This window comes from Antennarius striatus, chromosome 2 (genome assembly GCF_040054535.1).
Source record: "Antennarius striatus isolate MH-2024 chromosome 2, ASM4005453v1, whole genome shotgun sequence".
Lineage (NCBI taxonomy): Eukaryota > Metazoa > Chordata > Actinopteri > Lophiiformes > Antennariidae > Antennarius > Antennarius striatus.
In genome coordinates, this window is record NC_090777.1 from 19,092,867 (window position 1) to 19,119,441 (window position 26,575).

Here is a 26,575-nt window from a genome sequence, read left to right on the forward strand (position 1 = left end):
ATCAACATCACAGCCGCATTGATTGATAACGGTACAGGTTTGTTTCTGCATTAACTTAAACTTTTCGTTTTCCATGACATGACTCTCAGATATATTGCGCAACAACTGAAACTCGGTGAACCACATTTGTTAGAAGACTTTAATCAGTTTTTCCAGATGTAAAAAAGTAATCGAGTGCTTTAACTGAAATAAAGTCGATGCAATCTAGTGCTTCTTTTTACACAGTTCAACTAGAAATAGTTAGCTGGGATGTAAGGTACAGAAATGTGTATCTCTAATGCTGACTTTGAATCAGCTGGTTTTCTGAATCCTTTTTTTTTTCCATGAATGCATCGTCCATTACTCTTTCTTGTTCCCCCACTTGGCCATCTTGTTGTTCACGGGTGTCTTCATGAATCTGTCAGATTTCATGTAGGCAGAAATCTTGTCCAGAGCCTATGAAAAGATGATGACATGCCAAGACTTGCTTGAATCACATGGCAGAAGCGCTCCATATACACACTATTTACCAGCAGACATCAACCTAAGGCAAACTACATTTTCCTGTCTGCTACTTAAGAGCAAGACGTGTTGTTACTGACAGACAGACAGGTATTCTCACCTCAAAACGGTCTAAAAGGCTTCGGAGGTTGTTGAAGTCATCCAAGCATGAAGGTTGAAACATCCGGTGTTGATCCAACAGCTCATACATGAGGAAGTCCACAAAGGTAATCTGTTGTTAACAAAAGTTAAACACAAAAGAGCTGAAAGTAAATGTTGAAACTGAACTAATCAATAGCTTTTCAGGACCAATAAGTCCAATCATGTGCAAGGTGAAAGAAGTTGAACTCCAACATTCATCTCTCTACAGATCTCTATCAGCAAAGCTTTATGATCTGTTGATTTGCATTGTTTTGATTTTTCAACCCACAAATTCATTGATGATTTCCTTCTCCTCAAAAATCAAAGTCATTTTCATCCAACCCCCGAACAATTCACTCCAGCTGCTCAAGTCTAGGTCTCACTTCTCCAAACAGTTCAGAGCAAGAATGCTAACGTTGCCTTACTTCTCTTTGCTTTATAAATACTAAAAAAAAAAAAAAAAATTCCACGAAAAGGCAGTTCTCTGCCGACACGTTCAACTTCTCCAGTGTTCTAAGGCCACAATGAAAGGTATTTTATCTGTCCTGGTTCACACTGCACATTAAACAAGTCATTTGAAGTTGTCTCCTTAAATGTTAACAGAAGCATTAGTACACGACACTTCCTCCATTCCACTGCTGACAGTAGAGATAATGGGTTTTGCTGATGTACGACGGAGCAGACATACGCACTTCTGAGTCACTTTAAAAATCATAGTTCCATGGAACTCTAAAAAAAAATAATCATGTTAAAAAATGTTGTACAAGAAAGCTTTTTGTGTGTGTGTGTGTGTGTGTGTGTACCTTATCACCAGCAAACCACTTCCTGTCTCCCAGGAAGTCTGAGAACTGCTTCAGAACGCCCGGCAGCGCCTCAAGGTAGCTCGGTTTGATTTTGTCCTGTCACAGAGGAGATGTTGGCGTCAGCGGTGAGGCGGATATGTTACGGCACACATTAAAGATTATTAAACTACCAACTAAACACTCACAAAGTCGCCGTAGCACAACCTCACAAATCCATTTCTGAAGTCCATGGCCTGGTTCTCCATGATGTCCACACGGACCTTCTCGTCCTCCTCCTCCCCACCTGTGATCAGATCACACTTTAGAGGACGCATAACAAACACTAACAAAAAGTTTTGAAGGAGTTCATACACTCTTCAGAAAAAAATGGTGGACACTTACACATGTTGTGCTTACGAGCAATATATCTCATGATAGCGTTGCTCTGCACGATACTCCTCTCTCCATCCAGCAAGTAGGGAAGCTATGGTCAGATCACAATGACATGACAGGTTGATGTTTTACCACTCACGTGCTTCAGACTGAATGTTCTTAAGTTAAACTCTTTGTGAAGGTTGAACTCACGTTGGGAAAGTCCATTCTCAGTTTGTGTTTTATATCAAACCAGCAGCTCTTATCGTAGTTTGGGGCTGACGGGGGAGAAACGTGGGTTGGATGATGAAGTTCTGTGTGCTTCTGTTTAGGTTATCATTATATCAGTTTGTTTGACGAGACGTTACCTTCACCACAGACATAAAACTTGTCCTCATACTTGGTGCCGGTGTACTCCAGCAGCAGGCGGGCAGGCTGGGCGAGCTGCACGAGTGTCCAGAAGAGAAAAATAATTAGAACAAATTATTACATCCCGCTTCAAAGCGATGATGTATTGTAATTGTCAGGGTTCGTCCGTTTGTTAGTCCACCAAATATCTTCGCAACCGCTGCAGATAGAAAGATGAAACAAAAAGCACATTACTTGGGCGGCAAAGGGGACAAAAATGAGATGATGACCTTGACCTTGAGAAAACTAGTTCAAAACTAGTTCAACTTTAGTACACTCAGGACCCGGATAAGATAAACAGACGAGGGAGAAGGCCAGTGTGACTAAGACCATAGATCAAAGCTAGTGCATAGCTTTGACCTACACTGAAAGGTCAAAGCTATGCACTTGTCAGGTGCTACTTTCAGGGTACCCTGACCTATCCTAGAAGTAGGTCAGGGTAAGCTGCGGCATGTCGCAGTGTCTGACTGCCTTGTTAGAACTGAAGCTGTTTTTTTCATATTTAATAACAAATTCTATTTTTTTTATGAATAGCTACAGTCTGAAAATGATTCGACCCCCTGAAGGGATTTCTCAGAAGAGCATCTGCAGATCAGAAACATAGCCCCCACCAACACGGACAACATTCTAATGCAGGGATGTCAAACTCATTTTCACTGAGGGCCACATCAGCATAAGGGCCAGATGTAACTTATAAATGTAACTCAATGTCATGTAAAATAAATAACTAATGACTAAAAAAAGGCTTAATGTTAAATAACTCTGAATTTATTACTTATTCAAGTTACAAAACTTAGTTACACAAAAAAATATGCTTGTTTGTTATGAAATAAATCCCTTTAATTTGCCAGGTTTTTAAACCCACAGAACTCCACCAATCAAGGATCAAACTATCCAAGTGAATAAAGAAAAAAAAGACCAAACACAAATTAGGACATTAACTTTGTTTTGTTTTTTGTCAAAGTTAAAATAGCCTTAATTTCTGCATTGTGGGAAATGTGGTTTTTAGTCATCACACTTTTGACCTATTTATTTTTAGACACTCTGACCTTTTTTTCCTCATTAAATGTTTAAACCTGTCTGTTAGAAAGTTGAATTTTATTTTAAATGGAGGAGTTGAACTGGCTGACTCATCCTGCTGGTTAATCGTTATTATTTTTTTCTAGGTCAAGTCTACACAGGGGTCCCACTTCACCCTGTTGACCTGTTCAGTTTGTTGTTCCTGACCCCAGGTCTCCACACCGCCCCCTACGGGCCGGTTCCTGCGCGCCACGGTTGCGTCGCTTGATTCGCCTCTCCCCGCCATCCCTCTGGGACGAGGTGAAGCTGGACTCGTCAGACCTTCCAGAGTTCAGTTCATTGTAGTCTGAAGTCTTTCCCCCCAGATGAGCCTCATCGAGGAAGGGGCTTCTAAGGGCCACACGGTGTTTGGTTCCCAACCCCTGCAGATCTCCCCGTCTTGTTTGTGTGGAAATTAAACAGATTTTCGGTTCTTCTGTGGATTTTTTACGGTTTGATTTCACTAAACCTCTGAAATTAGTGCGTGAATTTAATGTGTAAAATTTAAAGCATACCGAAAACTTTAAACTGATTTAGTTTGATGGATCAAATCCCAACACACTAGACTTAAACATGGAACACGTGACTCCACATTTGCGCTTTGTTTCACCGACACTGACGACTGGGCCCACGTATGCTGCTGTATCTGTGTACGTTTCTGTAACACACACGTGTTATTTTTTAAAAAAAAAATCGAAGAAAGTAAAATTAAATTCGATTACGAAACGTTTCCCACCCAAGAGTAACGATCCACATTCCGGTGACGCGCATGACGCGCGGAGTTCCGCCGCATGTCGGCCCGGCTGCAGCCCTCTGGGGAAGCCCGTTCTACGCAAACTGGATCCGAACAAAAGCAACTTACCCCCCGAATGTCCCAGTAAGCCAGAGTCATCGACATGTTGGTCACTTTCACAGACAGAACGTTGCGTTCACGGACCTCTGACGCGCTTGTCAGGAGGCGATGCGTTCGGACGCGTTCGGATTTGGACGGAGGTGGGAGGGTTAATGTGGAGGCTCGACCCACCAAACCGGTTCTCTACTGGGACAATGCGCTGTTGTTATGTATGCTGCTTGTTCCTATGAACGACAGCCATCTACAACAGAAACTGGAGTGTACATGCAGGATGGTTTTCAGGTCTACACTTAATATCTGGTGTTTAGTGGAGCTGGATTTCTGCAGACATTATGCCTAACCAGCTTCTGGTAACGTTCCATGGGTATCTTGGCCCATTCCTTCTGGTTTCCAGTCCTGTACTATCCCAGGACTTGAGTTCCATAAATGCTGTAACTACCTTTCTTAAATTCCTCCAGAGGTTTCCTACAGCATTTAGTTCAAGTGACTCTAGAAGGATCCAGGTTTTGGAGGAAACAGCCCTGGTGGACTGGTGGTCTGCTTTTGGAGCGTTGTTCTCTTGCTTCATAACGGATGGCAATAGGCCTCCTTCAAGGATATTCTGATATTTGATGGAATCCATCACTGGAGCCCCCCCCCGTCGTGCTTCAATGTAGGTGTGTTCACTTCAGGAAATCCTTCATTCTCTCTTACCGACAAACCACTGATCAGCCCCAAACGTTAGTTTCATCAGTCAACAGAACAGCATCCAAAAGGTTGGGAACTTAAATCCTTGGCTCCTGGAGTCTTCTTATCAGCGTGCCCTTGGTTATTACTTTTGATAAGCTTCTGGTTGCTTACCTGTCAGCTTTTAGCTTCCACTTAGAGTGTGTAAGTGGTTGTTATAAAGTATTTTCAGCAGTCAGCCAACAGAAAAGTACAACAATTTAAGTGGCGTCCACTTATTTTGAATTATTTTTCTTCTGCCTGCATTTGAAGGGTATTTCACTGTATTTTACACCACTGTAGGAGAAAACCATTTTAAAATATCAGTACAATCAATGCATCAATACACTGAGCTAGTATTAGGGGTCATATTTCACCATCTCAACCTCTCTGCATAGGCCCCCTGTAAAATCCAGAAAAGAATTTAAAATCCTTCACCTCTTATTCAAGCCTCAATGCCAGGCACGGACATCTCATAACACACTACCCAATTATAGCATTGCACTCCCAGGGTGCAGGATTATTTTTGGACTCGAGTCTCCACGGGCAAGGTTATAGTTGTTGCCTGGACCCCCACTGGTCTGATTATTATATACTGTATAGTACTAAAGTATTCCCATCACTGTAGCTGTTTTTCTTTCTGTCCTTTTCAACACACCCTCTTCTCTCTCATCCTTTTCTGATCTCTGTAATCTGATTCCAGGAAACTGGATTGCATAAAGTGCAGCAAGTGAAACTGCAGTATGAACAAGGTTAATTTTTTTATTAAACACAAGTGATATTGGTTCATAATTCACAGCGCATACCTGGGGTGTATCAGGGAGGAAAACTTGGTGCTTCTGAATTACAAGTTGCCCCATGAAGGCAAGAGTGTGAGAACAGGATTGGTACAGGTGGATCTTGGACAAGGAACTGGGGGTGGGGGGATGCTTTATTCAGGGTACTATGACTCTGATATGAGATATACCATTGTTTAATTTGTGTGTTTAAAGGATTGTCAGATCAGGATTACAGGTCAGGCTGCCAGTACAAATGCTGTCACAAATTAATACTTAGTACAATACGGTGCTGCAACAAAGTCATATTACTGCACACATAGATGGAATAGTGTAATGTCTGCATGCAGCGCTGGATCACTGTAAAGACAGCAGGAATAAGAATAAGACATCTGGGAGGCCAGATATGTTATCATCATTACCAGTAGCAGGAATACTAAATTTTACTTTCACTTTAATATCACAAAGTATTTCTCTGTGAGTTCATAACTTCAAATAAAATCCATGCAGATTTCAAACCAGTTTTTTGTTACTTTTTTTTTTTTTTTAAACAAATAATTGATCAGGTAATGAGCCCCATCCTGCGTGATGTCCAATAATTTCTGGTGTATGGAAGTACGTGAGCTAGTAGCAGGTTAGTTAGTATTCAGGCATTTTGCATTAGATTATCTTGGCCTAACCAACACTATGACCAAGTTAATGTTAGCTTTGAAAGTTGACTTAGTGATCTGTAAACATCCACTTTAAATGCTTTTAAAAGGCTGGTGCGGTCAGTTTCTGTAAACCAACAAACTGTGGATTACATATCTTTCTAAAACCTTTAAAACCATTTCAATAAATACTGGAATCATCTTAAGAACCACTGAGTTGAATGTTCAGTCTCTTAATCAAAGTCCACATTGCCAGAAAAAGACGCTAACATGGGCTTGGTTTTAATGATATGTCATCACTGCCCTGTTTGTACTTCAACAATGCCTCTTCTTGTATTTTTGATCAGTGTCTTAAATTTTCATAATGGGTTGAAGCTTGAGTGTTAACGTTATTAAGTGCTTGGAACATGCAATGTTCAGACTGAAATTGACAAACAGCCATCACAAACCACAAAATTATAAATACATCAAGAGACATCCTGAAAACACAAGAGACAGACTGAACAAGGAATGAGTCAGAGACAGGGAAAAGAAGAAAAGGTAGACAGATCTTAGGTCCATTCTCTTTGTGCCACACTAGAAACTCTCGTACTCTCGAAACAAAACATTTCTCCCTTCATGTGAGCGATACCAAAGAAGTTCAGACATGAAAACGGGGAATGCCGAGAGAATTTTGCATTGTCCCACGTTTCATTTCTGTCCCTGCACAGCTTCCATAGACAGACTCCCCTCCTCCTCGATGGTCTCCAGCTCATCAGTGCGGATGGCCTGTGTGATTAGATTCAGCTCCTCACACATGGTCTCATAGCGATAGGCTACACGGATGTCAGGAACGTTGGTGCGCCGGATGTCGTTACCCTCCTGTCCCTCCATGATATAGTTCGGACCGAGCCACAAGCTCTTCACCTGAGCCAGGAGTTGAGTCAGAGGAAAAGGAATCTATCTGTTAACAGTTGACTCAGCAGGGAACGATGAGATCTGCAATGTGCTGTGAACATAATGAATACCTTATGAGAGAACCCACTCATCACCACGCTGTTTCTGGCCAGCTCACACATGTCACAGGAGCTCAGCTTCCACACCTGAGCAGCAATGCTGTACTCTTCCATCAAGGGCTCCTACACAAAACACACACACGTGTCTGATGAAGGCTTTCTAGTGAGATGTTGTAGGTCGTCAGTTCTAACATCCTAGAAACAGCTTGTCAAGAGAATTCCACCTGTTTGTGAGGTTCAGACAGCTGCTGCAAGAAAAATACTGCACACTATTAAGAATGAGTTTTGATACTATGAAAAATTAATTGTGTTTTTTTCTGTCTGCTCTGTGGAGAGTGTGATTCTCCATCAGGGTTCTGCACCACGTGTTACGTTAATTCTGCTTCACGTGACTAAACAGAGTGATTAAATCTGAAACTACCTCTTTTCCCTGGGTACCATTGTCATAACATTTTACATGAAATTTTAGGGACTCAAAATCATATTTACAGACAAATGTAATGCAGGATATCATCATCTGCCTGGCTGTGTGCTGACCTTAGTGAAATGAAACTGCAGAGGGTCGTCGGTGGACAGGGAGACCATGAGGCCTCTGGACAGGTACTCCGGTAGAGGGTTACGATGGTAGCTGAGGAACAGGCTGTTATTGCTGAGGGGGGACATGGCAATTCCAATTTGTGCTAAATAGTACAGATACTGCAGTACGGGAGCCTGGAAGGAACACAAGGCATAATGTTGTGTGTCAACAATCAGTCCACAGTGAATACACAGATACTGCAGTCCTGGTTTCCCATCACATAAAAATGTAAAAACCAAAGTCACATGATATTTTTCACAGTCTTTATTTCGTCCAAATGCTTTTGTGTTCCTTTGGACACACCTTCCTGAGCAGCAGCCCATGGGAGATGTTCTCAGACAGCATGAAACCAGACACCAAATGATGGATGGGCCCGGCCTCCCCGCAGTGAGGACGAAGGACAAGTGAGTGGAAGCCTCTCTGCCTGGAGTGGAAAAGACATAAAACTCCAGGGAGGTGACGACAACAGAGTCAAAGGATCACACTCACCTTTCAACAATGGCTACTGTGATATAGCACAAGACATAAAAAAATAGGCCAATGGCCCAAAAAATTTTTTTTATATAAACTCCGTTGACATCATACATTTTTTCAATTTTTTAATTTTATATACTTGATTAAGCACCGAGGGGAAATTAGTGGCACACGCTAGTCAATCAAATCACATGCATATATATTAGTGTGTACAGGCCCTGAACACACACACAAACACACTGGGGACCTCCTGCACGCATGCAGGGGGAGGGAGAGTGATGGGCAGCACCTGCTTGGTGCGCCCAAATAAGCAACTTGTAAAGGGGGAAGGCGCTTTGCTCAAGGGCACGTCAGCAGTGCTCGGAAAGGGAGCTGACACCTCCCACTGTCAGCTCATACTCCAGGTGATTTTTTAGGGGGAGCGGGAGTGGGAATCGAACCGCCGACCTTGGAACATGGGACGACCTGCTCTACTGCCTGCTCTACCACTGATCCACTGCTACCACCAAATAATCAATTATTAACAACAACAACAACAACAACAACAATAATATTATTATTATTATTATTATTATTATTATTATTATTATTATTATTATTATTATTATTATTATTATTATTATTATTATTAAAAATCCAATACCCATTAATCATCATGTTCCTGGAAATATTTAGTATGTACAAAATATTTACAATGACATATTGCACAAGAATTGTAGTGCAATATGAGTGTTACTCTAAGGTGAAATTTTCTGCATATATTTCCTGTAATTTAAGGGTAACAGTATGATACACGTCATTATTGAGCTTAAAATACAAAACAAGAAAGAAGTGCGATTGAAATTTAAAACACTGCTGTTTGTCAGTTTCATGAAGCAGCCACTGGGTTTTAGGTGTTGTCACAAACCTGCGCAGGTGATTCAGCACAGTCATGTTAGCATACATATAGTAGAGGTAGTAGGAGTAGGGTGGGTTGTCCTCCTCTGTCCAGTTCACAGGCAGCGGACTGTCCAGGTTGAAGATGTGCTGCTCTGGTTTTGACTCATCATCCACGCTGTCAAAACCCACAACCTGTGTGAGGGAACAAGAAAGAGATCCATGAACCCCTCTGGAGTATGACTCAATGTCTGTCTACATAGATGATGACACAGAGAAGATCCCCTACATGCTGAAGGAAGAGGTGCAGCTCTGGATGGCTGCCGGGGTTGACTGTCACCTCGAACAGAGGCGTAAAAATATTCTCTAGCATCTCTTGAAAGTTACCCAGCTGCTTCTTTGTGTGGTAGACGTCACTTTGAGAAAAAAAAACAAAACACTGGAGGTCAGTTGTGAAGATACGTGAAAGTAACCTCAAACATTCACAGCATTCATGGATGCTGGAGATATTTCAGAGATGTTTGCACTGATGAGTGTTTTCATATCTCAGTAAAGGCTACTTATAATAGGAGACACATCCCATTATTTAATGCTAAAACTGTTTTTCTTTTTACAAAAACAGGTATATCAGTATTATCAACAAAAAAAATTTTTTGAGAAAGAAAAGGGTTAAGTTTGATTAATGAATATAAATCATGCATTGCATATCGATCTGTTTTGTATATAAAATTGAAATGTAAAATAACTGAACAGCTGGAAAATAAATGTTGTGTAGTAAAAAGTACAATATTTTAGGACTGACAGGAGATGAAGTATATATAGTACTACATTAGTATATTTAACGACAATACTTGTGAAAATCATCACCTCACCACTCGGGTTACTCACAAGAGTCGAGGCACTTGCACGAGCCAGCGCACATTGTTGGAATAGACCCGATGCTTAACGGCCCACGTGGCCAGTTTATGCCACTCGTCCCTGGAGCGGCCGTAGATGGACAGTCTGAGCTCAACGTTCTGGTACTTACTCTCCTCCAGGTCGGCCATCACCTCCTGAGAAGCAGCGACACAAAGCGTCAGCAGAGGGAGCAAGCGGTCCAGCTTTCACCCTGCAGGTGTTAGCTTAGGACAAAAGCATGAGTGAGCACCTTAATAATGTGACCAAAGTATTTCCCCTCAATGTGGTTATCAGTTTTGATGAAGATCTCCCTCAGGATGGATTCTCCAATGGGGTTGTATTTGGCGTTGAACTTGTCAAAACGATGAAAAGTGTTGCGATCCTGAGGAAAATGTTGAAACGCAGACATTCAGAAGACGTACCATTAACTAATGCTGTATTAAGTTAAATCATTGTTTGTCATTTCAACACTTTGTCATCCTTTTTAACCAGATATCTTCACATGTGTAGCTTTGAAGGCCAGGACTCACTGCGTGCATGTCCAGGGTGTCCACACTGAGGTCGAAGGCTGTCAGGTTCATGCTCTCAAACACCTCCATGAGAGTCTGACCATTGCCTCTTTCCACGTGTACAATCTCCTTAGGATACTTCTTCATGGCCCTTTTAATAAAACGCAGAAGGTGCTTCTGGTTCATGCAGGACGAGGCATGAATGTGTGTGTCAACCTAAAAAAAAAAGACTGTTAATCATATATCAGAGTCTGGTTCCTTATAATAATTGATTATTCTGACTCAGAAGGAACAGATCTCAAGTTCACCTTACGGATATTGTAAAAGTCTCGATGTGGGACTTTCTTCTGTGCTGCCAACTCTTTCATTTCATTCAGCAAGATATGCATCTGGAACTTGGAGCTAAGGTACTGCAGACGACGGTAGCAGAAGGACTTTCTGTGGCAAAGACAACAACAAAAATAGAAATTTTATGTTAAGATGTCTCACATGAAGTTCTGATGCTGGGTGGTTGTAATCGAATACTGTTCAGCTGTCAAACCTTACACTGGTCCGTTGATTATAAGGGCCATCATGACGTTCATATCAGCTATGTACTCTTGAAGGTCTGGATATGGCAGGTCCAGCTCTGTGCTCCTGTTAGACAAAACATGAGAAGGAAACTTTCCTCAACCAACACAGTGTGTGTCTACAACCAACCCAGCATCCTGCCATACTGAGGACTATGAGATAAAGCAAACATGCACTCATGCAAACCTCACTTTTCCATAACGTTCCTCGTCGTGTACACATGCATAACACCATTGACCATCTTGCAGCCGTAACCTATGTCAGGAGGCATGCTGGCAGGGTCCGGGTTCTCATAGGGGTGTGTTTCAGGAGCTGGTCTGTACATCGAGGCATCTGAAAGGGGACAAAACGACACACTCTGTCACGGCTGTGAACGAGGTGGGAAATGGCACGCAGCTAACGTCTGATCTGAACAGCCTGCGTGTTCTGACAGCTGGTTCAGAGGTGTGTGACAGATGGATTGTGAAATGTGGAGGTTTATCTTAATGTAAAAATACCATCCATAACACTAAACATGACTTATATTCCCATTTTGACCTGACATTGCTAATAATGTTTGAGTAAATTGAGTTTCAAATTACCATCATTTTCATAAATTAATAGATAGCCAGATAGATAGCTAGATAGCTAGATAGATCTACTATAATGATTCAAATGTGCATTTATATTTGTTCATATAATACCAGAAAATAGTAGTATAAAATGCCAGTGAAGGTTCTAGAACAGAAAGTGGTGTCTCGATTTTATTTTATTGTGCTTGACAAATATTTAAGAACCAAAAGTTATTTTTTTTAGAAATGGAACCAGAAGATCTTATGCATTTTTGCCAGATAAATCCAACAGATACTTAAAATTATTATCGTGATCATAATTCATATGGGCTAATACCAGGAAGTCTCGTTTGTTGGTTGCACATGGATGTCCTTTGGTGTTATGTTTATTAGGGGATGTCATTGTGTTTACCTGCAGTGACTGAGGTTTCTGGGATCTCTTCCTCATAGATATCCAGGTTCAGAGGTCTCTCGCTGAGCTCTTGCAGGTAACGGGTGGTGGTCCTGCAGAAGCTCTGCAATGACAGGCCCATATACTTCTGCCTAATAAATAGAGCCTTCACCACACATTTGGCAGCATCCAACAGATCTGTGAAGGGAACCTGAGTGAAGAGCGCCGGAATGAAAATGAACATAGAAAGAAGGAAAGAAAAAATGTTCTTTGTGAGAAAAGTTGCTATTTAACTGTGAGAAATGGAAGAAATTATGTGTGAATTACTTCACTTTCTCTTTGCTTCGCCCTCCATCGACTTACCCCACATTTCTCCTCTCCAGAAATAGCAACTCTCTGGTACTCCCTCTCAGGAACTAGTTCTCTCTCCTGCAGATCAGGAGTTTGGCTTTGCTCCTTCATGTATCTGATGATAAACCGACAGTTATTCACCAGGTTGGAAGTTTAAGAAATACCTCAATGCATGATGGGAGGGACTTACTCCAGATCTGTGGCACTGTCAATCTTCATGAACTCTTGTTTGGCTCGCAGGAGGATGTCGGGTTCAAACCTGAGCAAAGACTGCCTGTGGTCACCATCAAGTCACCATCTTTAGTCTCATGACCAACAACCAGTCATAACTTCCTTTCACTGACAACCACTTCACACTATCTGCACTTACTTGACATCTTGGCTGATTTGTCGCTCGAGGCGCTGGCGTCTCTCCTCCAGCTGTTCGATGGGGCTGTCCTCGGGAAATTCATACGGAGCACTGCGCATCTCGCTGTCTGCCAGTGTGCGGGAGAACAGCTCCTTCATGGAGACGGGTACACATCGAGAAACTATGTGAAGGTCTGAATATCCACCAATACACTTAAAATATAGCATCATTTAGTTGATGTTAGTTGAACATAATGATCATTTTTTTTCTTTCATATATCTTTAATTGAAACAAACCATCTGCTAAGATAAAAATGTATTTTCAATTATCAAATGCATTCACCCTAGAATGGGCAACCAGATGAGATTTAAATAAGATAAGATATAAGGAAAATAAAATTCCAAAGGGTCTGGCACCTTTAGGGTCAACTTACCCAAAGATATTTCACATTAAAATGATTGAAACATATTCAGATGGCAGGTTGATGCTATAGAGTCAATTAAACATTCCACATAGAACATTGCACCTCATTAATTCTCCCAGAACAAACACCAGACAACCAGTGTGTGGAATAGAATGGGTTGGTGAAAAACAGGATGTGTCATAAACTAAGGAAGCAATATGGTGGAACGGTCTCTGTGTTTAATAGAATATAAACACCACGCAGCCCAGGTAGAATAATTAAAACAAATACATCCTTTCACATGTTTTTTTTGTGTTTCCTCCAAACCTTGGCATGTTCAGTTGATATACAAACTAAATGTTATGAATTATTATTATGTTAGAAAAGGAAGCTTCTGAAAATGGATACTAAATGAAACGCAATTACAGTACTGAATTTTTTTGTTAGGCATTTGCACGATGCCTTGCAAATTCATTTTAATAATGTTATTAGCTGTTTGTGAATGAAAGTGAAAAGAATGGGTTCCCAACATAAAAATCTAAATGTCAAATTAATACAATAATTAAATATGTTCATTAACCTCTGCGATTTCCTTGTACTTTCCGTCCATGGATGTTCGCAAGTCAATCGATTGTTTCAAGGCCACGGGGATACCAGGCAAGGAATGCTGGGAAGTGAGGAGATGTCGGACAGCACGGAGATCAACTAGAGGTGAGGATGGAGAGACAGAGAGAAAGAAAATCTATTGCAACATTGGAAATACCGCAGTCTTAGGACCCTGTGACATACAGAAGTTAATCAAGTCACTCTTCATTCCTGTGACCCATCCAGAAACTCATCTCATTTTGGAAAGGGATGAAGATATTCTCCTCATCACATATCAGTCAGCAGAGTGAGTTACACACAAACATGAAGAACATGGTGGGACACTCTTCTCTCATGGTTCCTCGTTCCCCAAACATTCGCTTCCACCAAAAGCATCTGCTACAGCTTGTTGTCCGTCCCGGGCCGTCACACCACAGAAGACGCCTGAGCCCGAGACACAATGGACCATTCAGGTGGAGAGCCCAACAACACATGTTGCCACCGCACATGATTCAAGTTTAATAAAAACCCAGTTGTCATGGAAAGCTGAGGCGTGAGAGACAAAGGGGACTGGTCAGTGAGAACCAACATGGGACAACAGTGGCTGTGAGTGGCCGCCGTGATGAGGATAATAGACGCTAGCCTGGGAGAAACAGAAATGCTGAAGTGAGACATTATCTGCTGGGAATCCTCCTCCAGAACTTATCTTGTAGTCAACAATGTTTACCTTGACGCTATGCTTCTGCCACTGAAATATTCATCATCTCCATAAATATTTAACTGTTCGCGCTGCAGAGGACCTGTTGTCTCTGGATATTTATAGACCAAACACACAAGAAGGTAAAGATGGTGATTTTTTTGAATCATTCAAGTCTGTCTAATTTAACAGTGAGTGTGAGTGTGACTGCTCTGTGGAGACAGAAATGAGACCACAGAGGCCAATTAGCTGGGCTGATGAGGACTCGACAAAGAGACTCGTTGTTTGAAAAGCTCTTAGTGAAGCAACAGAAAACTGTAACTATAAAAAGAACAAAAGAGTGTTGTAATCGTTGTGCGGACCACAACTCACCACATGTAAATCACCTTCTGTTTAACACTGTTGAGTCAACACATCCCACTCAACATTCAGCGAGATTGCCTGCACCACCACAAAAAAATTCACAAAGGGTCGGAGACTGAAGCTCACAAGCGGACGCTGAGGCAAACACATAATTATTCACTTTAGATATTCAAGTTAGTGGTGAGTTCCAACTATCTTGGGTCTGGTGTCCATAGCGCCATATACAGGAAAATATGTGCTTATAATTGACATGAAAACAGCGATGGATACATGTATCTACACAGATTATTATTAGAAGAACATATTATTATTATTATTATTATTATTATTATTATTATTACATTTTTACAAATATTTACATTTTCTCTATTTCCTTATTGCTTTCCTGTCTGATAAAGACTAAAATCATTTATTATAAATTACTTAAAATCTAAGTTTTCAAAAAAAATAATCAGCATGGAAAAGCATTCTTTGAAGTAAATATATTAAGTAAACATTTTCCAATATATTTCTAGATTTTCTCATATTTGCATTGTCAGTGAGAGAAAAATGAATGGTCTAAAAGTTCTCAAGCATCTGTAAGCACCAGAAAGACTCACGCTTCTCAAGACACAGAAAAAGATCATGAAGTTAATCTAACTCTATAGAATGGCACCAGAGGTGTATTTATTCAGTTTCTTGAAATACGAAATATAACTGATATTATTTTACATTATTTAAAATATGAAAAGGAAAATGATACCTACATTAACTAATTTCCACACAAAAACATAATGTCTCTTTAAGAGCTCCATAGGAAATACTACAGCTAACTAATCAATACAGAAAAGTATCAGTCATCGTTCTAAACAAATAAAATGTATGATAAAATAATCATCACTGCTAGCATTGTGGAAGAACATTTAATAATTAATTTCTTTAACTAAGAAATAACACTTTTGTAAGTCACTTCCTCTATTAACATGTGTGAAGATGTTCCGATGCCTCAGACAAACTCTCCTTGTGTCTGTGTAATGTAACGGTCGGCTAAAATGTCATGATGCTGTTGGTCTGGGCGTATCGGTTTCTCTTGATAAGGGTGGATGCTGGTGTGGAGGGCAGCAGAAACCTGCGGCAAAGACATCCATGCTGGGCTCCAGTCAAGTTGAACCCAGCCAGGCCTGCTGGTTAATCCCCTAATGGCTTCTATATTTGGATCGGCAGCATCTATGATTACGCAACCACTCATCCCCTCTGCACTATTGGACAGCAAGCCACTAAGAAATGGAATTCAGCCATGATTCACAATATACACTGCATAATCTGGTTGGGTGAACCTTTTATTGCTCTAACAAGCAGCACAAGGGCTTAATGCAACATGAATTAAACAGAATCACCAACGTGACTGGGTGCCTGATGCAAAAGCGAAGATATGATAACACCACCATCACTCCACACAGCCTAAAAATGAGGTCAAATAGTATCGTCTTGCCATGGAACGTCCCCTGCATGCATATTTCAGGAGCAGGACAAACTTTGCTCCAAGTGGAAAGTGATCTGAAGCCTACAGGCCAGAGGGGAGCAAGAGGTCAGGGGTCAGGAGCCTAGAAGTCAAACTTACTGCTTTGTTTTTTTTGCCATTGGAAGAACTTATCTCCTAAGGCTTAAATCACCCAAATCTGAATAAAGAGAATATCAGCATAATAGTACACCTTTATAATGATTATTGTACTTAGTTATCATGAGATTACCTTTTTTCTTTATACCCTGTAGAGCACCCATTAGGGGAGTTACGCATCATCTGTGTTACACATCAGCACCTCCTCTACCTGGTTCCACTGACGAGGCAGGTTTGGTATTTAGCCCACAAGAAAGAACAGTGACTCACAATCTGTGCAAATGTCCCACAATGAAAGGCACAATTACTCACAGCTCACATCAGCGCTGATGATGATGAAGATACACAGCGTCACTATAGATTCTTTATTTGGAGAGACGGAGCATCGGCTGAATCCTTAATACCAGTGACAAGCGATTCAGTCGGACTACCAACAAATGAAATACACGACTTCAAGGATTGTAAATTCTCCTCTGAACATTTCCCATTTTAATTTAACAGAAAGCATCCATCCATCCATCCATCCCTCCATCCATCCACCATCTTCTTGTAGATGAGATGACCATCATCCTCTTGTCCACATTGCAGGTCATGGGTTACTCTGGAGCCTATCCCAGCATGCTATGGGCGAGAGGCAGGTTACAACTCGGATGCATCACCAGCACATTGCGGGGCTACACAGACAAACAACCACTCACACTCACTCACGCACACCTATGGGCAAACTGGAGTGACCAACTAACCAAAGCTCCATGTTTAGGGAGGTGGGAGAAAGGGGGAGAACCCGAAGAGAACTCACGCAGACTGGAGGAGAACATACAAACTCCAAACAGAAAGGAATTGAACCTGGAACCTTCTTGCTGTGAAGCCACATAGCTAACCACTATGCTGCTGTGCTGGCTGCCCCACAGAAAGCACGTTAGTTTTTAATAATTTGCACACTGGATTCTCAGATAACTGTTACACCTTCAAAATAAGATCCATTAAACCAGAACAATTATATCTGAATAAACTGATAATCACAGCTTAGAAACAAACACAAATGCATGATTTAATAACTCCTCTGATCCTGAAAGCGACGTCTGCTCATCCGGCGTCTCTCACTGGCTCTGCATCAAACAGCTGGTCAATCTCTACATCAGCAATAAAAGATATTTCTTTAGCCAGATATATTCTAATCAACTGAGGAGGCGATGTGCATTTTGATGTTGGTATCCTGATAAAAGCTTCTGTCTTTTTATGCTTTAATTCAATTCTTGCTTCAAAAGTAAACACTAAAACATGAAGGCAGGATGCCAGACAGACTTAAAAACACCCTCTTGACCGAGATCCTGCAGATGCTGGTGCACAGTTCCAGTGCAAAAACTTGCTTGTGGGACATTCAGTTGACCCATATTCTCCTCAGCATGGCAAAGACAGCGCAGCTCAGGGCTACTATGCAGAGCTGTCAAGGGACAGGACAGAGTGGGAGAGAGTTTGACAAAAGGAGAGGATAAAGGGGGGAGGTAGGAGGAGAAAAGAGGGGAGCAGCATTTATGCTTTTGCACAGGATGAGGTCAGTGGAGCATACCTGTCTCCTCAGAACCTGTGCTAATCAGCTAGCTGGGCAGAGAGAGGAGAGGAAGAAGGAGACTGAGAACGCCAAACATTAAATGACCCAGGATGGCGTCTGATGTCCTTTTAAGACGGGTTAAAGCCAGCAGGAATGAGGAACAGACAGAAACAAGAAAAGAAATACTCAAAAACACATTACCATAAAATACAGTCACAGAATCAAAGAGTCATGTCTTCTATTGGCTTCATCTCTCCCTGTCATACATACAAAGAGCTGGTCCAGCAGATCCATGTACTCCCCCCTCACATCCTAGTGTGTGTGACCCCCCCCTCTGCTCTGTGAGCCTCCTGGTTCAGGCCAGCTGTCGCTGAACTAGCTACCTCTGGAGCTGATCCTCATTTAAATGCCTCTGACATCTTTCTGGGACGTACCATTAGAGAGAAAGGAGGCGGGGGGGGGGAAACTGTGTACATCACCAAAGAATGTACAGTGTTCTCCTGTGAGTTGATCTAACACACCACCCCCCCACTCCCTATTTGTCTTCTTCATCCATAGCTGTCTTTTGCTGAGGAGACCATGTGTTGGGATGTCTGTGTTGTCTTTGCAACAATAAAATGCAGTTGCCTCAGCCATAAAATTTGTGATGTCATGCTCTGGTTTTTTTTTTTTTTGCAAATTGAATAGCAGCAGTCTGAGGCGGATGACTGTCTGATAATTGAGATGGTGCCTCCATCTCCTCTCACATGAATTAAATTAAAAGGCCACTATGCTGGCTTCGTTACGGTTGCAGCAATACTTGCATGATTTTCCAATGTTCTACAAAGAGCTAATTATTGTCTACTTGCCGACATGTAAAAGTTTAAAACATGAAATTATCTTTTTTAGCTTTAGTTTTTCCAGCATTGCCTGGAATCAACATATTTTTAGATTTCTTAATGACTCCAATTATCTGGCTGTATGCACAGATAATATTCAGTTATTTTCTCCTCATTTTTCTTGTTTTTAAGTAAATTTTCTTTGCAATGCATATGCTTATAATAAGTAACTAATACAATTAACAATTGTGAATTGATATTAATCTACAGATGACATGTTGTAACGTAGAGCAATAGAATTAGAACAGAGACCAGCAGCAGGTTTCACTGCAGCCATTTCTCCCCTTCTATTATATTTTTGCACTTAGAATAACTTTTCTCTGATAACAGCTGTGTGCATAAATAGCAAAGCAAATTCAGAAAAAAATGTGAATGTGTGCACTGCACTGCCTTTTACTTTTGCTTTGTATCTGAACATTTTCAGTAAATATGAGGAAATTTGAAATAGTCACAACTTTTTTGACATTTACTTAGGTCAAGAGAGAATTAGAGAGAGAATTAGAAAAAAAATCCTGTGACTAAGTGTGCTTTAAAGGATGTGTCCCATATCTTATAGTTAAAGTTACTCTGATTGAATCTGCCGAGACTTAATTCCATTAATTTCAAACTAATGTGTAAAAGAGGCGTTTGAGGCCAGTCACTGCAGTGTTCAAGTGTTTTTATCTAATCTTTTCTTGCACAATGCTGCCAGGAGTTCAACTTAAGTTCTCTCAAGTTACAATTGAAGAAATCTTCACCTTCTGACTCAAACACACAATACGATTTATACGGTACGTTTTGCTTATCTGCTTCTTTTCTACTGGGTCCAAACTCATGAGTTCACTGAAAATGGAAATATTTAAATGTATTATTTTTTTAATGCATAAGCAGCATTCCAAGTTCTTCTTATTAAGTAATTTAAAGTAAGTACAGTGACAAATTTGACCTCATATCATTATTTATGAAAACCTCGCTTTTAAGCTCACAGTAATGAATTTTTTGAGAACACCACACATTTAAAAAATTTTTAAAATCCTGGCTCATTAAATATGCTGTGATCTGGGATTCATCAGTTACCATAAATGATAATCACAGTGACTAGATAATTACACCACGTAGGAATGCTGCTGTACACAATGTTAATAAAGGTGATCCATAATCTCAAAATTAATCAATTATTTCTTTTTCCAAGATCCATCTCTAATAGATTTCTTTCAAAATCTGTCATAACTTTCTCAGTATTTCTGGTTAAAGATGAACTAAGCAACAAAAGGTAGTAAACCAGCAATTTATAGTTGTAGTTTTCAGCACATGTTCCTCAAACAGGAGTAAGCTGTGAATTGATTGGGGACTATTTTCAGATCTGGTGCACCAGTAGGCAGCACTATGTGGGATTGCCTTAAAATAAACTGCAGGCCTCATGTTCATCATTGTAACAAAGAAATTGTTTGATGTGCATTTAAAAGCATTTTGTAGAAATCTTACATTAAAAATGACAGCTTTTTGATAAAAAGTGATTTGTAGGGGGTCTTCCTCTGACAATCTTGTGCTTTTTGATTTAAGTGACTAAAATGCTGCTTTCGTTACAGCACAAGGACAAATTGGAGCATTACATGCCAAAATAGAGCAGCATCCAATCAAAACTGAAAAGGGAAATAAATTGCCCTTGGCCTCTCAATGCTGGATTCATTTTTTCCCCAGTACACTCAAAGACAAAATTGTTCTCAAGAGTTCTGATTAAATTGTCCTGGCCTCCTGAGGAGCACAACGAGCAGGGACTGTCATCCCCACAGCTCCTGTATTACCGGCTCCCCCTGATGGTTGACTGCTGCACCACACAAAAACACAAACCATCTCCATTCGTGGGAAATAACACTCAAACTGGATAAGTACAAATCTTTTCATTCCTAAAATGAAATCAGTGGACGAGGTAGTTGTTTTATACCAGTACATTTCTGATGTAATACTAAGAAAACTACATTCAAGTTAGAGTCGAATCGACAAAAATGAGTCATAAAGATGAAATGATGAACAAAACAAGGCAAAGAATAAAAACTGATTTAAATTAAAATAAACATCTGATTTTTTTTTTATATAGAATGTATCATAGATGTTATATAGGTATTTAATTTCCACATCTATTCTTAATGCAGTTATTTAATTACCTTAACATTAACATGTAAAGAATGTTATGATTTTTCTGCTGACTAAATTTGACATACTTTTTGTGCTACTGGCCATTTCTATTGAAAATATCTCCAGGCTACAGCTAATAATTCTTTTTAGAATTACACACACACACAAACACAAAAAACAGAAACGAAATGTAGATGGATTAGAATTACATCTATAGTGATATTAGCACACATACATCAAACATGATAATCAGTGCTTAATTAATGTATGGAGTTAAATACGACTCCTGAATAAAAGGCTCACTGGACAAACAGCTTCCTTCTGCAGCAGCATGCTCCCTACCTTTCAAACAATTCAGCTCTCTGCAGCTCAGTGGGAATCGAGCTGGTATTATGTATCACAGAATGTACTGCATTGCTACATGAAGGCAGCGTTACAGCAGCGAGGCAGACCCACCCACAGGGCACAGTCCATGAGACCTCTAATAGGCCAGATGTCCACTCACACAAGCAGCAGAGACACCAACAACGGAACACACGAGAACTGAGTGTCAGAGGGTTATCAGATGAAGGTGTGTTGGGGTGGGAGTCCCTCAACTCCCTGGTCAATCATTAGTTAGAATCTGAGCTATATCTTGAATGGATTGTGTCAGCGCGGGGAGGGACAGGCTGCAATCTCAGGGGTCTCTCTCCCTTTTAATTACTGTATTTGTTCATGACACATGTTTGCACAAAGACAAAGTGACAGAACCAAAGGAAACATGAACCGGATGTGTGCGAAGTGAAGTGGGTCCAAAGGTCCGTCATTAGCCTTCTGTGCTGTCTAAATGATGAGAGTGGGAGGGAGATATCAGGGTGGCTCCCCTCCTAACATGTTCTGTCAAACTAGCTTTTCTAATATCTCTGAATCTTTTTGCACATCTGTGCATCGTTTTTAAAACTACAGCTTTATATTTCATTCTTGAATTCTTCTTCTCAGAGGTTCCTTTGATCAGTTTCACTGATATTCAGTGATTTTATTAATGCAATTCTAATGTGTGTTTCTACAGTCACATTTTTTTTTCTGCATAAGAAGATACTGTGTGTTGTTTTAAAAATAAAGTGGTTTTAACCTATTTACAGTAAATGCGTAATAATCACTCTACTGCATTGTCTTGTTGCTGTATTTTGTAAACCTTGTTCAATAGTCTCCACAGAGCTGTATAACTCCATATTAGATAAGATGAAGTCAACATTAGACCACTCTGATATTTAAAATCATGGAAGAGAAAAACATTCTAGGAACCACATGATGTGAGCAACACAGATAGAAGTAATACAACTAATAATAGGTGTGTCAGATTTCTGCCCGGAACTCTGGGTCTTCGTCTCTCGGGGGCTGTGGCTCTGGTACTTGAGGGCTGTGGCTCCGACTCTCCATCTCAGGCTCCTGTTCTGGGTCTCTCAGGGGCTTTAGTTCTGGATCCCTCGTCAGCTCTAGTCTTGGTCTTGTCGTCTTGTTGGCTCGTGCTCTCTCAGGTTCTAGTTTTTACTCAGGCTCTCTTACAAGCTCTGGCTCTGGTTCACCGGTAGAATTTGGCACTGGATCCAGTGACAGCTCTAGCTCAGGATCTTGTTCTGGACTTCTCAGGGATTCCGGTTCAAGCTTTAACCCATGCTCTGGCTTACACAGATTCTAGTTCTGGGTCTGGCTCTCTCGGGGTCTCCATCATGGGCTCTAGTACTTGGGGCTTCTGTATCCAACTTCTAGATTGGTCTATCACATAAACAGGCTCTGACATAATCTTCAGCATCTGCACCAGTACCAGCTGTTAGAGCAGCTCTGGCCGTGCCACCAGCACCAGAACCAAATCCGGCAGTGTTGCCACTGAGACCAGCTTCCGCACTGGAACCAGTGCATAACTGGACATGAAGCACCAGCTTCAGACCTGAAGCAGTCCTTGGCACCGGCTCTGGTACCTGAACAAAGGTCTGGCACATATCTGGAATTATCTCACAATAGTGATATTCACACTGATGTAGTTCCAGACTGTCCCATGATGATATACTTCCAGATTAAATTAAGTTAAATTAACATAGTTTAACTAATCAAGTTACCATGACAATAAGCACTGAAGCTACTTCTACTCAAAAATTTTTTTTTAATGTAATTAAACATAAACTTTCACTAAAGATCAAAATATTCCAGCACAGCTGTCGTGGATTTGAGGAAGAACATATAATCACACCATGGATGTATTTTAACTATGTAAATATTATAGTTTCGAAAGTCTGTTTGACACACGGCGTTCTTACAATTTAAAGCCAAACCCTGAAGGATTTACATTCATTTAGTGCCAGGTACTAACTGCAGCTACGTCATGCCTGATCCACTCGTGCAGATTGACGGATATTAGACTGGATCGACGGGCCAGGAGTGTTAATAAATCTCCTCCCACGGCTGGACAATGTTTGATTCTGATCCTGTTATGAATATCAAGAGCAGATTAAGGAATTTCAAGCTCTTTCTTTATCGTGGCAGGAGGCAATGTTTTCAGTGACGTGGGGGTGGGGATGGGGGTTCTACGTTGGCAATGATCAAGGAAGGCCCTGTTAGATCTTGGAGTTAATCCAGAAAGAAAGTGACTTTTTTGCTTTTCTAAACACTGAAATAATGTTTGTTTTCAGCATTATTATTATTAATGACAGATTTTCATGAAACTTGGTGAAAGAATACCAAAAAACAGAACTGCATGGAGTGTAAATTGAATTTTGGAGTACATGATAAATGATATAGAAAAGAAATGAAGCCATCATTCTGGAGCAGCCATTTCAGTGGAGAACATATCTTATAAGACAAAAATGACACAATGACGTCCCCACGAGATCGACAGCAATGCTCTTCAAAGTCTGATGCAGATCTGACTTCTATTCAGTATAATATTCTTTGAGGTTCACAATCTACAGTATGAGTGCCATCTAGATTCATTGAAGACACAAGACCAGAACATTTTGTAAGATAAATCCTCTATCTGTTGTTCCTGCCACATTATATACACAGACTTTACTGTACAGTCTGCCCCAAACTAGATTTGTGCTCTCTGGAGAACAAACGAATGTAGATGAGTCATTTAAATGTCACAGACGACTTCCTGGATGCTTTACTAACATTAAAAAGCACAACAGTGACTTTGTAAATTGGATTTGAGGAGCCTCAGAACAGTCACAGATGTACTCTGTCTCTCATCTCCGTCTAAAAAAATAAAAATAAAAACAGTCTCTGTTGAAAATAAAGGCCAGGACTGCCCCTCCATTCGGGCAATCTTCCCCCCAGTGAGACACTGCAGAGCAGATTCTGTAACAGCTATAAGCCGTTCATTTGGGGGTTGATGAGACAGACAGACTTATGCTGGTCTATTTGTTATCAGGGTTTGAAATCAATATCTGGCTATCTTGACAGTCGCTGGGATGTCACACAGGCTGTGGTTCACCTGTGTCCTCATTGGACGCATGACATGAGCGACAGACACAGGATACTGTACTTGTAAGGCAATGTTTGTGAGTGATTTGTAATTCAAATGCACATTTGGATACTGCATGTTTTTGAATACTGGATCATTGATCTAATAAAAATAATATTAAAGGCGTAAGACATGTAGTTTCAGGGTTATATTTAAAGAGGATTTTTTTTTTTCCAATGACCAGAAACGATTCTAACTTTGAACATGAGAACACAACAGACACATGAAGACGTCGCTGGTTGTGTGTTGCTGTGTGGGCCTGACCATCTACACGATATTAACATGAACTGAATAAACCTGCTATCAGGGAAAATGTATTAAGATTAGGTCGGCACTAAATTGACAAGAGCGGCACTGAATGAACAAAGGGAGGAGAACTTAAATAGAGGTACAGTATTTAGTCATATGGTTATTCATCGTTCTTTGTAGTGCGGATGAAAGGCTGATCAGCATGCACACATCGCTGTGGGGGCTAATCCACTCATTCAGTGGGGATCAAGACCTGAGGTGCCAAACCTGCATGTTCTCTACACACAATCTGCCCATCAGGCTAAATAAATAGTGCTGTCATCACACGTATGGAGGCCAAACCGCTGCTCACAAGGAGAAAGAATTAACATAAAACAAGGAAGTCATATTTTCAAGGAAAACTCTCATTTTCTCACCTTAAGCAACAAACAGTATGTTAAATGGTCACTGGCTCCTAACGGGGAATGAAAACGGACTAAAAATGTTCACATGGCAACTCGTGAAAAATACTACCTCGTTAAATTTCAAATTCACTTCAGTGATCTTGTTTATGCTCCAGAAATAGATAGAATTAAAAACATAACTAAAAAGAAGCTAAAAGTCATGGCACACACACACACACACACACACACACACACACACACACACACACACACACACACACACACACACACACACACACACACACACACACACACAAAACTTGCAGGATATGAAATCCTTCACATGCAGAGAACTTCCTCTTTTACACCTGTTGAGTCAACAGGTGTGCCTCTGCAGAATCCCAATGCCTTCTTATTTCAGATACTCTAAAATAATCACAAGTATAATTGTTTAAAAAAAATCAGAGCTTGTGTTTCTGTGCATCATAAAGACCCGCTGCACTTCTGTCTCTAGAAAACCATCATGAACCTCCTCCTGCCTTCCACTCACCTGTGCTGGTCGTGTACTGCAAGCTGCCCCGTTTCCTGTAGGGGGAGAGGGGCTTGCTTTTGACCGCTGCTGCGGCCCCGGGGGGTAGATTGGAGGACATGTTCCCGGGTGGTTTGGCTCAGCTCGCTCAGCTCAGATGATGATGATGATGATGAGGATGATGAGGATGATGAGGAGGAGATCCGACTGAGTCAGAGGTACGGAGGATGGAGCGTCGGAGAGACAGGAGCAAACGAGAGACGGACGAGCAGGAGGGAGCGAGCACCGATGCTGGGGGGTGGGGTGGGGGGGGTGGGATTTTCAAACCGGTTGGTCCAGCGTGTCTCTGCAGCGAAACAGGCCCCGCCCCCTACAAAACACTCTCGTGCATGATGTGCAGCAACGATGAAAGCTGGAGCTGCTGTTGCCATGCCAACAACAAATCTATAAGTGGGCAAAAAACCAATGGGGTGGAAACTTGCGTTCAGTGCAATGAAATTCACGACATAAAAATATGGAAGTTTAATGTCTAGTCAAAGCAGCAGCATGAATTCACTGGATCATCATTGAAATGTAGAGAGAAATGTAGAGAAGAATCCACTGGGGTGTAGTTATTTGATGTGTTAAATGAAGTTAGTTAATAACTACCAGATGACTTACCATTTCATTTCTTTTTAACTACTGTAACTGTAAATATAATATAAATATAACTATAAATAACTTTTAACTGTGTTAAATACTTCACAGAGACCTGTGATGAACTGGATCCACAACAGAATTATCAAAATTAATTTAGCACTTCTTGAGTAATCCCACCAACGGAAATACAATCAGTGCCAATCAAAACACAATCACCTTTTTAGAAGAAATTCAGTTTATTTGCATGGCACTGCCGTTACGAAGTGCTTTACAGTAAACATAAACACTAACATTAAATATACGAACAAATCAATTAAATA

At 40.8% G+C, this 26,575-nt stretch overlaps 2 protein-coding genes across 6 annotated transcripts; both read right to left on the reverse strand.

Annotated features, from left to right (window-relative positions):
* Window positions 1-125: 125 nt before the first annotated feature.
* Window positions 126-4,265, reverse strand: LOC137588327 (glutathione S-transferase Mu 3-like). Its single transcript, XM_068305344.1, has 8 exons — window positions 4,105-4,265; window positions 2,144-2,219; window positions 1,989-2,053; window positions 1,806-1,887; window positions 1,610-1,707; window positions 1,425-1,520; window positions 602-712; window positions 126-435 (listed from the first exon to the last, which is right to left on the reverse strand). Exons 1-8 carry the CDS (start codon window positions 4,138-4,140, stop codon window positions 340-342), a joined length of 660 nt encoding a protein of 219 aa, XP_068161445.1. The 5' UTR covers window positions 4,141-4,265; the 3' UTR covers window positions 126-339.
* A 1,281-nt stretch (window positions 4,266-5,546) lies between these two features.
* On the reverse strand, window positions 5,547-25,752 carry ampd2b (adenosine monophosphate deaminase 2b). 5 transcript variants are annotated; one of them, XM_068343255.1, is made up of 18 exons: window positions 25,638-25,752; window positions 13,750-13,874; window positions 12,788-12,918; window positions 12,608-12,676; window positions 12,430-12,532; window positions 12,088-12,277; window positions 11,316-11,457; window positions 11,101-11,190; window positions 10,863-10,992; window positions 10,576-10,770; window positions 10,296-10,427; window positions 10,037-10,200; window positions 9,438-9,564; window positions 9,180-9,343; window positions 8,102-8,222; window positions 7,759-7,932; window positions 7,234-7,344; window positions 5,547-7,132 (listed from the first exon to the last, which is right to left on the reverse strand). In XM_068343255.1, the coding sequence occupies exons 1-18, from the start codon at window positions 25,735-25,737 to the stop codon at window positions 6,917-6,919; spliced, it is 2,484 nt and encodes an 827-aa protein (XP_068199356.1). In that variant the 5' UTR covers window positions 25,738-25,752; the 3' UTR covers window positions 5,547-6,916. The 5 variants fall into 5 exon arrangements, with proteins under 5 accessions (XP_068199356.1, XP_068199349.1, XP_068199376.1 ...); XM_068343248.1 differs by having other exon boundaries at window positions 12,608-12,691; XM_068343275.1 differs by lacking the exon at window positions 25,638-25,752 and adding an exon at window positions 18,234-18,328 and having other exon boundaries at window positions 12,608-12,691.
* Between the last annotated feature and the right edge of the window lie 823 nt (window positions 25,753-26,575).